This window comes from Bombus huntii, chromosome 16 (genome assembly GCF_024542735.1).
Source record: "Bombus huntii isolate Logan2020A chromosome 16, iyBomHunt1.1, whole genome shotgun sequence".
Lineage (NCBI taxonomy): Eukaryota > Metazoa > Arthropoda > Insecta > Hymenoptera > Apidae > Bombus > Bombus huntii.
This window is the reverse complement of record NC_066253.1, coordinates 2,895,933-2,913,550: the sequence shown is the minus strand read 5'-3', so window position 1 is coordinate 2,913,550 and position 17,618 is coordinate 2,895,933. Positions and strand designations below refer to the sequence as shown.

At 34.5% G+C, this 17,618-nt stretch overlaps 1 protein-coding gene and 1 long non-coding RNA gene across 4 annotated transcripts in view; one reads left to right on the top strand and one right to left on the bottom strand.

The window, feature by feature from the left end:
* Positions 1 to 1,836: 1,836 nt before the first annotated feature.
* LOC126874475 (low-density lipoprotein receptor-related protein 2) overlaps positions 1,837 to 17,618 on the top strand; it is a 38,036-nt gene continuing 22,254 nt past the window's right edge. The window contains exon 1 of the mRNA XM_050636586.1: positions 1,837 to 2,467. Within this exon, the coding sequence (XP_050492543.1) occupies positions 2,305 to 2,467 (163 nt within the window). The 5' untranslated portion in view covers positions 1,837 to 2,304. The remainder of the gene's footprint in view (positions 2,468 to 17,618) is intronic.
* On the bottom strand, positions 13,160 to 14,874 carry LOC126874569 (uncharacterized). Of its 3 annotated transcripts, none has more exons than XR_007692862.1 (3): positions 14,651 to 14,874; positions 14,380 to 14,551; positions 13,160 to 13,817 (listed from the first exon to the last, which is right to left on the bottom strand). It is a non-coding gene; the product is annotated as an uncharacterized LOC126874569 (long non-coding RNA). The 3 variants fall into 3 exon arrangements; XR_007692864.1 differs by having other exon boundaries at positions 14,660 to 14,874; XR_007692863.1 differs by having other exon boundaries at positions 14,698 to 14,874.

Genomic DNA, 17,618 nt, shown 5'->3' with positions numbered 1-17,618 from the left:
ATTATGTAAGATTAGCATGATTAAAATATTTAATATTTAATAAAAATATAGTGTACAAAAATTTAATAAAAATACAGCACGAGATGTATTAATTTTAAGGAATATTAAAGTCTTCGATGAAGATTAAAATGTATTAAGAGACCAGCGAATAATGTATTAGGAAATGTATTAAAAGACCAGCGATGTGCGGTATAATTCTATGAAGAGGAAGTGGAGAGATGTGGTATTTCCATGTGACTGGACAATAGAAAAGGTCGGGCATGTCTTGTGGTATTTGCTTTGACTAATAAATGCGTTTGCGAGAAAACGCAGGAGTCGGCAACGTGTCGTTCTCTCGAGCGGCACCACCGGGCACGGGTGGCACGAGTTCACGCTATACAATTTCATTCACAAACAGTGTACGTAAAGACAAATTGCAGGTTTCCCTCTCGAACACATGCCACTCCCAATTAATTCCGCCGCTACGTAGTTGATCCTCGTTTTTACTTGCAGATACTGAGATATTTGATCGCATACTTTTCCACTTCTATCATCCCTTAAATCTTTTTCAATCGAATATTAGACGGAGACTAATATTTATATAATAATAATATTTTATTAGAATAATAGTATTTTATTATTATTTTATTATAATATTTTAATATTTTAATAATAATATTATATTATTTTATTAATATTACAAATTTTTGTAATTTTCTTCCAATTGGAAAATCTGTTTTTAAAATATTATAAAAATATTTAGAAAATTTAAATACTACTTGCAAAAATTTGTTATTGTAGAAAAGTATAGGCAGGTTGGGTCATTTGGTCAATAAATGCGTTTCCGTATAAAAGAATTCAAAGAATGGATGCAGGTTTCAGATCTGTTAAGATCTATAGATGAAGTCAAGAGAGGTCTGAGGGACGATATTACCTGAGGTCAGGTAAATTCCTTCTGTTTACATTCGTTCTCTGCAACTTTTTTTTCGAAGGACAGGAAAACGAATCTTAAAAATGAAACACAATAAAGCTATCAATAAATTTTATATTATACGAAATGCAATATATTAAAATAATTAATAAGTTATTTTTTAAAAAATTCCACTCCCTTGACACGTATGAAGGATGTATGGTTTAAAAAGAATGATCTTTAGGTACAGTGGCTCGTGAAAGTATTCTCACACTTTTTATGAACATATTACATGTTATACGAACCATTTAAAAATTTCATTAGCGTTGTAATGGTAATAGCACTCAACTATCGTGATTATATTGTTCAAATTTGAAATGATTCTAAAAACGTATACGGAAGTTGCAAGATATTTGACAGCATATATTTCGTAGAGGTTACAAAAGTATTTAAGCAAATAGTTATTTAAAGTATTAGTAAATCACAGACCTTAGTGAGACCATTTTTTATGTTTATTACATGCTTAAGGTGACTATTCTTATTCATCTTACAATTTTTATATCTATTTTCAGATTGGATTCAAATTTTGTCAATATGATCATGGGAGTCTTACCTCATTACAGTGTTCAGGAAATTTCAAAATGTTTTATATAACACGTACAATATAAGCATCAAAGTTTTCTGTGGCAAGTGTACGAATATTTGTTGCATTCCACTGTATGCATAGAGGAAATCGATCGTTTAAGTCGACTGCTAATCGATTATTTCCAATGATCGCCTTTTACGCCGTATTTAATATCCATGTCACAGCGTTCACAGGTATTCGCTAGTTAAATCCTATCTTAGTGGAGGATTTGTCACACGTGGTCCTTAGAGCCCTTTCACGCGCATGCGCGGTGACATCAGTCTCGAGCCCCTGTAATCGGCGCGTGTACACGCTTCGAAGTTAGTCGTTCGCTGACCGCGGCCGCGTTGATGTTGCGCGTGGGAGCCATGAACTGAACCAGAGAGTAGCTCGTGCTCTTTTCGCGTTCTTTTTTTTTCTTTTCCTTCGTCTTCCTTCCTGTACCAAGGGACCGTATTTGCTTTTCGTCTCGAGAAGAGCACGCACGCGCAACAGATAGTTTCTACAACATCTGCTAACAAGTGTATTTTACAATCAACGTTTCTTAACCCTCAGAAAGGAACTTACAAAATTATCGCAAGTTCTGCGTTTCGAACATTCTTCGTTATCTCGTACAAAACACGTTCTTCTCCCACTATTCACATTGTTTTGTATATTTCCTGATTTAAAGTGTATTTAATAAAGTACAGTTTCGACTCGAGTCGAACGGTGTAACATTGTAAGAATCTTGGTGCCGGCAGAACAGTGGAGACAAAAATTGTGAGAAGTGTGCGGTGAGCAGGACTGTGCGATGGCAGTGGCTGCGGGGCCACGCCGGCCACGCACGCTCCTCTTCGGTGGTAAATATTCTTCCGGGAATACTTTTGGGACGAAGAACCTGTGGTCGGTCCTCGATGGGCTTCCACTGATCTTAGTCTTAGCCGGTGTCGCACAGGTTGCCGCCCTCAGGATGGGTAAGTGAATCTCCATTTCTTGGATGGTTACTTCACATTATTTACTTCTAGGGAAAAAACTGCTCGCGATGGTATCCCAATTAACACGTTCAATGTGGGGAAGTATTTTTACAATTACTATCTTTCAGAATGATGACCAGAAAAGATATTTTTTAGTTAGTTCTACTTAAAAAGTGGCTAGAACACATTAGATTTAGATTGTTGAGAAATACCTAAGAAAAGATGATATCGATATATGTGTCGACATCGTATTGAACATGTTAATTTCTTGCCTCGCAGTTTCATGACATAATAGCAGTGTCTCAGCATCACAGATTAGATTCATCTGGTCAACTTTGTAGACAATTCCAATAAATTCGAGTGAGAGATATAATGAAACGACGTGAATGCTATATTATTCTCGTAAGATTTTCTATCTAAGCCACGTGTCTCACCCAGTGGGACCCATATTATAAACCCATATTATAAATACAGCTCGAATGGAGAGCTCAATGGAGAATATGAGGCGCACACGACATTAAATCTGTTAAATAAACGTTAATCTATTATAGTCTGCAAAATAGTATCAGTTTCGAAATTTTGTAACATTATATATAGGAAAGTTGTCTTGGGTCGTAATCATAATCCGTGCCGTGATTGTCATTTAATATTATAAGGCAAGGGGTAAAATTCGTTCAATTTTTATACGAAATTGCACAGCAACCTGTTTGCGATCACGAGCGTCTGCGCATACATACCGCGCATAGATCGATGTTTTTCGATATGAATCCTTGCGACTTCGAAAGGAACCGTTAAAACGTTCGATGACAGCTATCGAGTTTCCACGTATGTAGTTATACTATTTTCAGAATAGTAGAATGATTATTGAAGAGCAGCTTATTTTAGTCTGGAATTTAGCCTAATGAAATGATTTTTGTTTGGTCTTATGAATCTCGTTTTTATTTCTTCTTTTTTATCTTATTGAACGTTGCATGATAACAATTGCGTGCACAAAAAGCGCAAATAGCTAACCTATCAACTATTATCGTTTATTACCATTCTGCGAAGTTTCATGTTTAATTATCAATTCTACAAAGTCAAATATACGTACACACTCTCGTTGGCCTTTGTTCCGTTGGATGAATGAAGATTTGTTTGCTTTGATGCGCAAGAAATAATTGAATCCCTTCTTTTTTTTCTCTCGTATGTGGTTTAATTTATATCTCTCTGTCGCATGGTTTTATGGTTGAATATCTTAGAAGTTTCTTAGAACCACATAGTTGATACGCAATCGATTAATTGAATCTCTAGTTTTCTTTTAACATAACCCAGGTTAATAAATCTTTTAGGATGATAAAAGTTAGATAAATTTCATGGATTAAAAAAATTGTCAACAATGTGAATGATTTAGATAAGAGATAACATTTCAGAAAATGGTGTGCAAATACAATGTAATATTTTGCAAAAATTAAATATTATGGTGTGATGTGTATATTTCAATTTATCGTGGCTCCCGCAAAGTGTGCAAAATATAGAGGATTCGCGTGGCAATCAACATGTTAAAATAATCTCGTTCTCTTTTCATATGTGTATGAAAAATATCCCGAAGGATGACAAACAATTGATAATGCGAGAAAAGAGCTGATTACTGTGAATGAGGATGCTAAAAAAATTATAGGGTGACGCAACCGCTGATGACCTCAAAATTACTTTTATGACCCCTTTCAAGGCCATTATTACTCTCGATATTGAAACGTCTTTTAATTTTCGAGAAACGTGTATTTATTTATTGTTTGTGCTTTAATTAATTAATTAACAACAAATCTACTTAAATACAATTGTACAGAAAGAAGTTTTTTAGATTGTTCAAACAACCTATTTTCATCTTATGCATATTCTTTTATAATTTTTGAATTTCTGGTTTTAAATGGAGTTGGTTGGTTGCAGCGGCGTGAAATTTTAGAAATGGTTAGAGTGGCCATTCTCGATCTAATTCTGGTTCTGTTACAAATGCTATACCGTCGAGATTGCGGTCGTTTTTGCATCGAGGCATCTCCGGCCACTGCTTTCTCTGCTCCCCGCTAGGTGTACGACTTATCGCATGTGCTTTTCCTCGGGCGTCCGACTTTTTAAAAATCCCACCTCGCATGAGAATGCAGTTAACGAATCGAGTTGAATTTACCGTTAACCCCGTTGCTGCCGCGACTTTTGTTCAATGTAACGCGATTCTAATCCCTAAACTGCGAAAAGTCATTGGAATTTCGAAATCATTGAAACCATCGAATCTTCGTTTATTAAATATGATTCGGAGAATTATAAAGGCAAAACTAAGAATTTGCAAAGTAAAGGTATTTTAATCTTCAGAGAAGAGTTAGTTACTGGAATTTTGAAATCACTGAAACCATCGAACCTTCTTTCGAATCTTCACTTGCTGAATACAGTTCGAAAAACTATATAAATCAAAATAGAAATTCAAGGGACAGGCAAATTAAGGATACTCAAATTCATGTTTTGTCACATAACCTCAACTTGTACATTTTATTGTACGAATGAAAAAAAAATACCTGGACATGTTTTTTTATATCTAGAGTGAATTTATGATCAAATTAAGACTCTCCTTTACGAGGAAGCAGAGAAAAAAGCGCTTGTATTTTGGATACAAAAACAAAGAACTTTTCGCGTTTTATTGCGCGCGGATATGGAATGATATATATATATATATACACATATATATGAGAGGAAAAGGAAGAAGATAAATAATGACCTCGAGATTCGAAGGTAGTTTTCTGTGAAAGGTAAAATGTACAAGTTGACCTTTCCGGGTAGCAGAAGTTAAATTTAGCAGTATTGCCGGTCCTGTTTCTGTCCAAGCACAATGCGATTAATAAAAGTGCAGCAGAACAACTCAATCGTTAAAAATTATGAAAATTTTTATTATGAGATGTACAAAACAGATTTTTTATGTGCACAGCGCATACGCATATTTATGCTTGGTCAACGAAAAATGACAGTTATTCGGCACAAGTTGTTACACCATCTGGTCACATGAAACTCGAAGAAAATGCAAACGGATGTAAAACAGGCAAATATTTGTAATGCGGTTTTATTTTTCTTAACAAACATTGCTTATGAATATTAAAATGTCTTATCAGCTGAGAAATAACATGTTTTGCAATACACAATTGCTCGGGAAAGTAATTTGCGCAATTGCAAAATTTCTTTATAAATATATCATCCGTATTATACAATACATTTTGAAATTTCATTAGCGTTCTACTGAGATATTATCATCATGATTATATTGGTAAAATTTACAAATATATGTATGTACATGGAGTTACAAGATATCGACCCAAATAATATAGGAGGATCAAATTAGTTCCTAAAATTCAATAACATGGAATATTTGAAAAAAGATGAGCAAAGATAAGTAGATAAATATGTAGTACGTAACACTCGTAATATGGCGCTAGTGTCGTCACACATGAAGGTTTTCTATGGAGAGCATTTGTATACTTCCCTAAGCCACTGTATGCGTGAAATCTTAAACGAGGAGTGGGTCGTCCGCCAAACTGTCTTGGACGTTTCGACGCGTTTTCTTATCCTCTAATCCGTCCGGAAGGCAACGAACACAGTCCGATGATCGTTGCCGCAAACGAAATAAACACAGATGAATGCTGTGTGGCCACGCAATCTTTACGAAACCGGTTCCACTTGTAGCCTTAGTTTGCGTGTAAACTGATCGTGATTTTTTTGAGAACCGAACGACGTGCTAGTTCTACACAAGCTCCTCCGTTTCTATTCGACGATTTCACGTGAAATTTTTTCACCAAACCGTAAAATATAGCTGTATGATTTCAACAGACAAATTGAGATTATTATAAATTAGTAATTACTTATTTCAAACGATAACGGAAAGATCTCGAGATTTTGAAATGCTATTCTACCGGTGAGGTTTTTCTTCCTTTTTGGATTTTTCTTTCCTTCCTTGGATTGATTATATCTAATTAGATTTTATTAAGTACTCACTTGAACGATCGAATGATCGATACGATCGAGGGCTACCGTGACGCGCTGCATCTAATGCGCCATTCGCACAGGTCCAAGTTTTGTGGAGAGAGAAAAACCGGTTTTTCGAACTCGTAGTAAACACGACGAAGGAGAATGCTCCGAATTCTCGAGGACTCCCATACCTTGGGCTTCTTCTAAGCTTTGTTTTATAATGTTTCACGAAAATTTTCCTTCTTAGCAGAGTTATACTCTAAAATCTCGTAATTGACCGCCATCTTGGTCCATCTCCATTTGGTGTCGCTATACATCGCTGTTAGTAAATTGAACTACTTTGCAAATATACAACGAAAGTTATCATTATTGCTAGATCTTTATTTTATTTTCATTAAATTTGTTAACAATAATAAAGCTGGCTTTACATTAGTCCAGTCGCTGGATCAAACGATTATATTTCAGTTGATTGACTAGAAATCGATCAATGTTTACATTCTTGAAGTGTTAAATTAGATACATTACTACACTTCAGCCAGTACTGGATCTCTATATGTTTCCAGTAATGCTGGGGATGAACAGTCGATTGGAAACTTTCAATACAGTCGTTGGACTGGATTGTTCACTGGAATGACGGTACTGTACTGAAATGAAAATACTGTCCACGTTATTCTTGTTACGATTCGATGCTGGATTGGATCACTGGACTGGAAAGTTACTGAACCAATGTAATCTCAGTTTAATTAAGTACAAGGCTCTACATGCATAAGAACCCTGTAGAAATATTCTATGTAGAGTCAAGGACAAAACATAAGTGGACAGATAGTGGAAGTATGAATGAACTTTAATCGAACTAGTACTAATATTATATATTTAAGTTTTATTTATTATATTATAATACATACATTATTTAGTAAAAAATCGCAATTAATATTTATGTGAACAAGCTGTATTTAACGAAACTTCATTGAGACTTACATTCTTTTTTTCCTTTTATACTTATTTTTATTTATGGTAAATGATAAGACGAAGTACGAACTTGTAAATTGGTATAATATTCGTTCGGTTCGTTAGATTTCTTCTAGGAAAAAAAAATCCTTCTCTGTTGCTTCTGCAAATGAGCAAAAAAAGTATCGGTCTACATACATATGTAGATCTACCGCGCCTACCGGAACCGATAACACATTGGTGCGAATCGTGGATTTAAATGCCCCAGCCTTGAGAGGTTAAACGTCAATTTCGAATAAATGATAAATGATAAATCGGCTGAGGTCAGTTGAAAACCTTTGTAGCCAGATAATTGAATTTAAAGATCAATGAAAAGTGTATCACTACATTAGAACGTCTTAATCGTACACTTGTCTAACATATTTCTATAGGTTAAATCGTTAGTTTAATTAAAACTTTCTTTTATGGTTTTTGAAATTAAATTCCAATTATGAAGAAACGTGATGTATGCATGGGATTGTGTTTTGTATTCCAGAAGATCAGTGAACTATCCAAAGACCCGAAAATATGAAAAAAGATCCGTATAGTCGTGTATCTGAGTAACTCGATCCCGTTTTGTATGATCGCCATATTGTATTTCAACACGCACCACGAAACGAACGTATATATCTTTCCGTGTTCTGGGAAGCGAATTAACGGTAGCTGGACCAACAGATTTTTCAACTGAAATTTTAATAACACTTTAAAAGATGAAGTCTAGCGACTATAATATATCTAATTAAAATTTTGGTATTTTCGTATCCAATTTTGGTAACTGCAACACCGTGAAATATATAAATAATATATATAATAAAATTTTCAAAAAAATTGCACATTATTCAATTTCAGCAATTAGACCACCGCCAAATAGAGTTTATAATTGGTATGTTTCACGACTATTAATCAAGATTATTATTGACAAGGTTTATTTTTTATTTCTAGACAACGGAATACTTTTTTAAAATCTTAATGACCAGATATACATATCACCCTGACATATTGAACTTAAAATAGTGTTATTCTCTCGTTTACGTCAATTACATTGAAATTTTACAATGCAATATTATTTACTAGATAAGCATTAGACAAGCGTCTATTAATATAGTGATTTTGCGTTGTATCACCAAGAGAGAATAAATACGTAAGTACGTTTTATCTTTCTAGAAAATGCGCCAATCGTATTCCAGTAACGTAATGACTGTGACACATAAGCATTTCCAAACAAGAATTGAACTCGTCCCCAACAGACGAAACGCAATGCGTTTAATATCATAGTAATAATATCAAGTAATAGATGAGACACGATGCATGTGACTTCAGTTTCGTTAAAAATATAATAGATGAAACACGATGCGTTTAATTTTGTTTTCATAATGAAAATAATGATCAAAATTAAATACATTTTTCTTCATTCATATACTATCGTACAAAGATTAAGATTAAAGCGAGGTATGTATCTACAACAGAGGAGGAACTTTCTCCTTCTTTGGAAGAAGAAGGAAGGAATTAGAGCTTACAAACTCAGATAACTCTCGAGTGCAAGGTGCTTGGGTTTCATCGACCCACTGATTCGTGCTACTTCTTTTTCTCGTGCTAATAACTGCACGCGCATCGTGCACGAGCATCTACCAGCCTGGATAACAATAAAATACGAATAGCACGCAATACCAGTTAATAAATCACTGGCTAAGAAACATCCTTCATTAATGTAAAATACTCTTATTTAAATTATGTTTAATTAGACCAATAGAAATCTTTAATTAGCCTTTCAAATAATTCCTTTTTCAGAATCAGACCAAACGAGTGCTTTTTGTTCTAGATACCTTTTATTTTTGCTGCAAAATAAACTGGCATTTTCTAATCAAATAATTCAGCCGAGGTTCTTCAGCGATCGTGAATTTAATGATTTTCCATCGATGTACCGCTATCCTCTTGTGTATTCAGGAAACATCGTTTCCTTTGACCTCAAAGAAAAAAACGAAGCGCGTCTAAGTTGGGACGCTAGTACATTTAGATTAGTGAAAATATTTTTTAAAAATCCCTAGAAAGGATTTTGTGATACTTCCTTCTTCTGTTTTATTTTTAATAACCTTCAGTTATACGTATATATTCGCGTATAGGTTGTGTCACATATAAACGACTACTTGATTGAATAGATGTTTGAAGCTACTACAATCAGTTCATTCTTCAATATATACTTAAACTATATGCATACGATTTCTATGTCGTAAAAGCCGTTACTACCAGTCGTAGTCATAAAGTATCGGTAACTGTCGATAGCCGGTTAATAATAATCGTAACAGTGAGCATTATATGAATCTAGGTTTTAATAATATTCGTCCGAGTCATTAATCAAGTTTTGCACATATTCACATACATAAATATACAAATATTACTTTTTATAAAAAATGTAATCAAAAATTCAATTATTCTTTTGGAAGCTTGACTTCTTTATGATTAGACAAAAGTATCAGGTATAGGGAATATAAGAAATTATGGATACATAGAATATGTAAATAACAAAAATATAACATGTATAGGGAATATTTATTTTAGATACTGTACAGGTATGTTGGTAATATCATATATTCTACCTATTCATAATTGTTTGTATTTTCTATATTTATTATTTCTACCTAAATTTCTCAGAGAGTAATTTCTAAATACTACTAAATACTGCCCTATTTTTCTAGGGACCTTTATTAGGGAAATTAATTGTATAGTGAATTGTAAAATTGTAAATGACGATTGGTAAAAGTGGGTGCGAAATTTAATTGTGGCATAGCACGCTCCTCTAATATTTAATGCATAGACGTTGCTACTAGTAGTATAGATGTATATGTGTATATGGCATGTGCGAAGCCATAACGATTATATTTGCTTTAGCGTTTTTTTTTTCGAGCCTTTCCAGTTCACGGTCGATGGACTGTGTGAACTTGTGACAGGTTCTTCGTATTAAAGCGGATCAAGTTTAACATTTTCGAGAGAATTTATAAAGACCGCAATTATTGTTCATTATGAAAAAGTCGGCTCTGTTTAAGTCTCGTATTTTTACCAACAATAAAACGCTTAAATCGGTATATGGCTATGCTCTCAGCCGTGTAAAGTGTGCCATTGCGAATTACTCTCCACTCTGGGTAAAAACTAAGAGTTCGAGAAATTTATTCAGTGAAATGGTGTTGTTTAGTATCTCCGTACCCATAAAAAATTGATTCTACCCCAGAGTCACTTCTTGTAAGATTTTTACATTTTAGGAGCTGTTTTATTGAAATCACGTAAATTTACGGAAGCCAATAATCTTTCAAGTATAACATTCTCAAAAATGGAGGCCCATATGAAATGTTTTTCAAATAAAACCTAGTTTCTTTAAAACATCATATATCTCATCAAAATAAAATCCACATGATTCAATGTACTTTCCCAATGAATTATTTCACTTAATTCTTCTAGATTTATGAAAATTGCCATTTCTAAAATCCAACAATATTTAATGAAATTATTATTATTAAATTTAAAAAAATTTGCTTTTAACCCCCTTCATCTATCAGTGGTATTCTTTCCAAATTTAAAATAATAACAAAATTTGGATATTTTTATTATAAAACCTATGACCCAATAACATTGTTAATTAATACAATTTATGAACACAAATGTCGTATCAAGTGTCTTTATTTTCAATGTATGTAACAATTGATTAGAGCACAATATTGACGATACTGCCCCATCAAATTAAAAATTCTGAGCATTGAAGTTTTATATGAATTAATCTAACCTATTTGTGTGTAATATTTAGATATAATTTAGATGCAATGAAGTCTCGTTATGGAGGACTGTCGCGGTGATTTCGTGGCAACTCGCGCAGGAAATGTTTCGTAGCGAAGCTGTCGTAGGCGAAATATCCTGGCCGATACCTACGGAGCCGAGCCAGGTTGGCAGGTTTGAGGCTGGCAGGTAAAGTCGGTAGGCGGATCGAGGTTCATTGACCTCGGCCTAGCGGCCGACCGGATAGCGGGACCATGCCTCCCCGATTCTACGTTCTCCTTCTGCCTTCTCTACACCTTCCTTCCTTTCCTTCTCTTTCTCTCCGTCTTTGTTTCTTTGTTTCTATGTCCCTGGTGCACGGTTCGCGTGTTGCGATATCGGCCTCGCGATTGCCGGTCTTTCGGAAACCGGTGAGAGAGGTTAACTCTCGTAAGACGATCTCCGACGATGTTTTTGTGTCTCATAAGAAACTCGTCATGGTATATAATTGAAACCACTGCACAGATGATCCCACGTGAAATAGCGAGACGAATTTGTGGAACGAAGTTTTTTCGTCGGCAACGCGTTTTCGAATAGACGGCATTTAAAAATTCAGGCTATGTGCGCGTACAGTCGATTATTGATCACCAACCGCGCATCGCGCGCCCATTTCGAAACATAATTTCCGCGGGAACGATAAATTAAAAGAAAAATTGTATTCTACACCTATGATCGATGTTTTTTTACATAGCTACGTTACTTGGAATGATAATACTTACGTACTTCGATATTTATGGGCATACGGTAATTAAGCAGAACGTTCAATTACAGTAAATGCATTCTTATCTGAACGAGTAACCGATCAATTAAAGCCAAGCTAAATGATAAATCGGTGATTAGTGCATGTTATATATAATTGATGGATAGGTTATGCGCGCGATAAGTAAGTAAATACAAGGTTGAATGAACGATTGAATAAGTGCACAGACAAAGAGGATAAAAGTACAGGAGATCCCATTGATTCGTCCACAGGTCGATCGCGTGGGAAACTGCAACTTTCACCCATGGGATTATGAGAGAGCTCGGATCTAGCGATTCTGGAGTGCCGTTGACTGAATTGCAATTCTTAATGTCAGCATGCAAAGCTAGTATGCCTCGACCAGTTGATTTATCTATTATTTTCTCTTTATGTCAACTTTCAGTATACTATTGTGTATATATATATATATATATATGTATTGCATACAACGCATACATGCGATTATTCTTGGAACACTTGAGTGTTTATCCTCATCGTCCGCTAATTGAACTCAACTTTGACGATTTAATAACCGCCACGATTCAATTTCATTCGTTAACCTAGCCCCACACGGTATAACAGTTGCGTGAAAAGGATAAAATAGGAAGAAACGATAGTACGTGAAAAGGTGACAAAGTCGATAATGTAGAATAGCTTCGGATATCTCCGTTTGGCGCGCCTTGTGTTTCGTTTTGTACTCTGAGCCGAACTTTCACGATAATGGCGACTGTCATGGAAGAATTATCCTAAAATTTATTTTTTTTCTGGCCTTGCTGAAAAGAAAATAGCTCGTGATCGTTATTATATTTATCTACGAAAATGATGACTTTAAAAGCTGTAGACTGAAAAATCGTACAGTAAAAAGGGACAGGGGTAGCTATCATAGAACTTAACCAGAGTCATCGTAAATGTGAATTGTGGCGGACGACCTGGAAACCTTTAGGAAGGCGCATCGAGCCACGATCGAAGAATATCAACGAGAAAGAATGCGAATGCCGGGCCTCGCGTTGTCTATTCAAGATTCTTGGCTTTTCTTTCCTCGACCCTAGAGACTCCATTGGATCACTCCTCCTTTCTAATTTACGAGTAACCATGTTTTTCAAAAGTCTACTGCAATCGCATATTCTACTACAGTACTCTGTAATATAATACCAATGTATATATGTTGTATAATTACAGAAAAGTATTACAATATATATTACTATATTATATTAAAAATATTTACATTGGTATCATCATACGTTTCAATATATTGACTATAATAATGCTGCTATACTAACTTAACACTAACATTACCAGGTCAAATGAACGGTTTCAAAATTTAATTTGAAATTGTACATTCATTATTATTTCTTTTGTTCATCTAACTTTATATATATATAATATAATACACTATAATACAATACTATAGTATATACCAGCATATTGCATTTGAAGTATTTATACTATTTTATTATATCATAATTTTAATGAATGATAAGCTACTGATGAATAGACGAACAGAAATGATTAGTGAAAATCTAACCCCAATCTTATTAGTTTATTAGAAAGAAATTGATTTAATCGTATCAGGCTAGAGAATAGGTTGCATTGTGCAGTTTATATTTTAGCGAGGAGAAACGCGCGGTGCACATCGAAGGCTGACGATGTCGGCTTTATAAAGCGGAATCGGCTCTAACGAAAGGAAGTGCACCGCGGTGCGCTATGATGGTTGAAATTGGAACGGGCATACAATAAACCCTCATTGCTTGAAACAAAGCCATCTCGAGAGTTTGTCCGTGTTCTTTTTTATCCACAACGATTATTATCGATAATACAGAACCCCTTATGCAACCACTGCAACTGAAATAATAGAAATCATTCACGTAATGCTGTATGCTGTTCAATAATATCTTAGAACTAATTATGGAACTTATTAATAATTTACAGAATTAATAAAAAAAAAATAAGTTTAACCCTTAACTGGTATCATTGGGTCAGTGGAGACTATAGCAATCTAAGATTAGATTATTTATTTTTGGGAATTTTTGATTTAATTATTTCATTTAATTAATCATTTAATTTAATATACAATAAAATTAAATAATTTAGATTCTGACGACCTGACATAAGTTATCATAGTTGTCTATAACCTAATGATACTGTTCGAAGGCAAACAAAAATTTAAGTAGTTTAATGGTATAAATAATGTGATAAAAGGAATTAGAAAAGTATTGTGTCTTTGTAGGATCTTTATTGGGAAATTTTCATTAAGGTTAGGTTATGCTGATGAATAGACGTTGGTCTAGTATTACAAGCCGAAAGTTCTGAGTGAATTGAGCAAGTCGGATCAACGAACGATGGCGACTGGTAGGCAATCGAGACGCACGTAAATAGGTGTGCCATTCAACCGTTCGACTCATACCTACTGTACTTGTAGTACGTGTCTACAAGGCCACGGAGAGACGAATGTTCGATTAATACCGCGGGTGAAGGGAGCTTCTTTAAGCACCGTTCACAATATTCTATTTGCTACGCGACCACTTTTCAACCCCTCGGGTCATTTCTTATATTTATTATCCACTTTAACCTATACACTTGAGAAAGAAACGAGTTGTAAATAGATGGTTGATTATGAGGCATTTATATGTTTTTGCGAACATAACTAAAGAAATGGAATTTAAATAGAAGTTTACTTCGTTTACCAAGTATTGTAATAAATACTCTACTTTGGATAGCATACATATTTTGACGCCTTTGAATTTCCCATGAATGTGTGAAAATCCGTAACGTAGTTATAAATATCACAAAATATTTATCATCTCTTACGTATTAACCTCAAAAATAATTAAGTACAGAGTTTCAATTTTTGACTGTTCTTTCAATCGTGTAAAAATTAAAAATCCCTACTGTAGATAAATAGATTTCACATAGGACGACACCTATGTAAAAACCCATGAAGTTCGACAAAATTGTTTGTCGCCCTCATAAGGGAATGCTTTATTTAAAATGATTAAAATTGTGGATTTTCATGGATTTATGGGAAATTTTAAGATGCAGAAATGCACATAGTACATACAGTATAAGTACTCACTGTAATATGTAGTGGGCGAAATAAATTTTTGTATAAACATCATTTTTTTTTATTACGTACAAAAATATAAATTTGCATAAAGCACCGGCTCCCTAGAAACAACAATCGAGTTGAATAAGTTACTTTGAATATAGTGAATTTAATTAATCTAGGGAAAGTAATTCTCTCCATGGATACCTGAAAGTTTCGAAAACAGCGCCAAATACAGGCGCGATGTACGAAAGTATTGAGTCAAGTAAGAACTATTGTTTCGTTTTTATCTTTGTTTCTTTCGAGGTAAAAAGGTTAGCGATAGTTTTATAAAAGGATCGCATGACCATAAACGCTACGGGTAGTGGGAAAAACAAATTTGATGCCATTTAAAGGCATGCTTTCTATGAAACCTTATAAAATGTCCATTTACTAAATATTACTTAAAGTACAGTATCAAAATACCTTCAAGAGAAAAAATAAACTCTAACTCCTAACTCTATCCTAAAATACATATAAATTAAATTTGGTTTAACTTCTAGGGGAAAAATTTGTATTACTTAACCTATACAATGTCATGTGTCAAGTTAATTTTTTATGTACATATAAAATTCCATTGTAGATTTAAAATATTTTTTCAACTCATTGTATAAATTAAAAATAATTAAAAGTAGTGATTAATATTCATTACTTCAATCTGCATAAAAATTTACGATTCGGTCCGATAAACACCGCATGCTTTGAACTTAATCGTAAAGTTTAAATGACAATTGCGAATCCTCTGTGTTTAGTGACCTTTTTCAATAGAATGATTTAGGGTATTTGAAGAAAACACAGAATACTTGTAAAACGTTTTAGGTATTTGACAAAGAATATCAATCGTGTAACAGATGGAAATTGAAGATTGAGTAACCAATTTATCTCTTAAATAATTTTGAACACGTAATCTTATTAGTATCGACGCTGAGGGCGATTGCATCAGTGGAGAAGACAGTGCAGCGTGGCATGGAATTAAGGTTGAACGTTCGCACCTTGTTTCAATATTCGATATATGTATATATATTTCGGGTCATCGTTCTCTTTCTTTCTTTGTTTGGTCATGAGGAATCTAGATTGGACGACATAACCGGGACAAGGCTGTATTTATCGGTCATCCGTTATATGACACGTCAAGATTCTTTGATTCCGTCGTAGACGCAAATTACCGGCTATTAAGCCGGCATTATGTTCCACCTTTTTTTACAGTCGATGTCTCGCGAGCTCTTTTCACGGCTGAAGTCACGAAAAAATAGCGGAGAGCTGACTTGAAACAATAAAAGATATTACATTTGGTACCCATTGTATAATAATAACCTCGATTATTTATTACGAATTTAAATAACTCATAATATGGCGCTTACATTATGAAAAAAAGATTTAAAAAGAACTTTCGTCGCACGAATATCATGTTTTTGGTATGTATACTATAGTTTTGGTAAGACTTTAAATATTGGACTCGTTCATATTAGGAAGGAAGAATGCAACTGGCCAGCAACAAGTCTCCATGTGAGCAATTAAAGATTAAGACAGATTCCTGACACCAACTTCGCCATGTTAAAAAAAGTAGATCATGACCGGAGTTACTTCTGCCTTAATTTAATTACCACACCATAGATGTACTTGTACGTGTCTTAGAAATAAAACCATGGAAGCTACATATATTGTAATTGTAAACCGTCTTAATAGCGCTTCTATAGATCGTACTCGCAATGTTACAAGATTAGCCCTGAGTAATTAGACGCCTGGCTATATGTGTTCACATCAGACAGCCGGTGAAAGTGATTTCTAATCATTGAGACGTGTAAAAGTCAGACGTGTAAAAACAGTCTACTTTACGACTGTAGCATTGGTACAATGAATGCTTTATGTGTCCAGCTGACCGCTCTAGCATGGACTCTGATAAACATAAAATCTCATTTGTGCCAGACAATTGAATAATTGTTCCCTCGAGGACGACTAACCGATGAGTTTGACAATTACGGGATACCTTGATTGAATTTATCTATTTTCACGCAGGTCGTAAACACAGAACCATGGAATCTCGGATAGGAAGGAAAGAAATATTAGAAAAGTTATTAGATACTTCAAATCTACTGTGAAAGCGGAATTATATAGAATAATAATGATTAATAGGATAATAAAGAATTATATAGGGAAAAATTTGGAAATGTAAGAAAAGCTGCTAGATACTTACAATTTTCTTTAAAAAAATAATTATCGAATTTTGATCCATGTTTCTATGGATGATGGCTTTTATCCTTCTAATTTTAGTCAGCTTTGAAAATGATGATCCCAGGGTTCTAATTTTCGAAAATTTGTTGGTAATTTTCTCAATAGAAGTCTACCGAGGCTCTTGGTTAGAGAAGGTCGCGAGAGGATCGTACAAAAAAGATCGTGGCGTGGAACGAAGGTAGGCGAGTGCAGTTCTCTGGGCTTCCTCCCCTCCTCGACTCTCCTCCACGATTCCTGATCGAGTCTCGCTGAGTCTGGCCGAGTCTACCGACGTGCTGTCGGTACCAGGGCGCACCGCCTGGTACGAGCGGTGCACTGCTCCCCCTCCA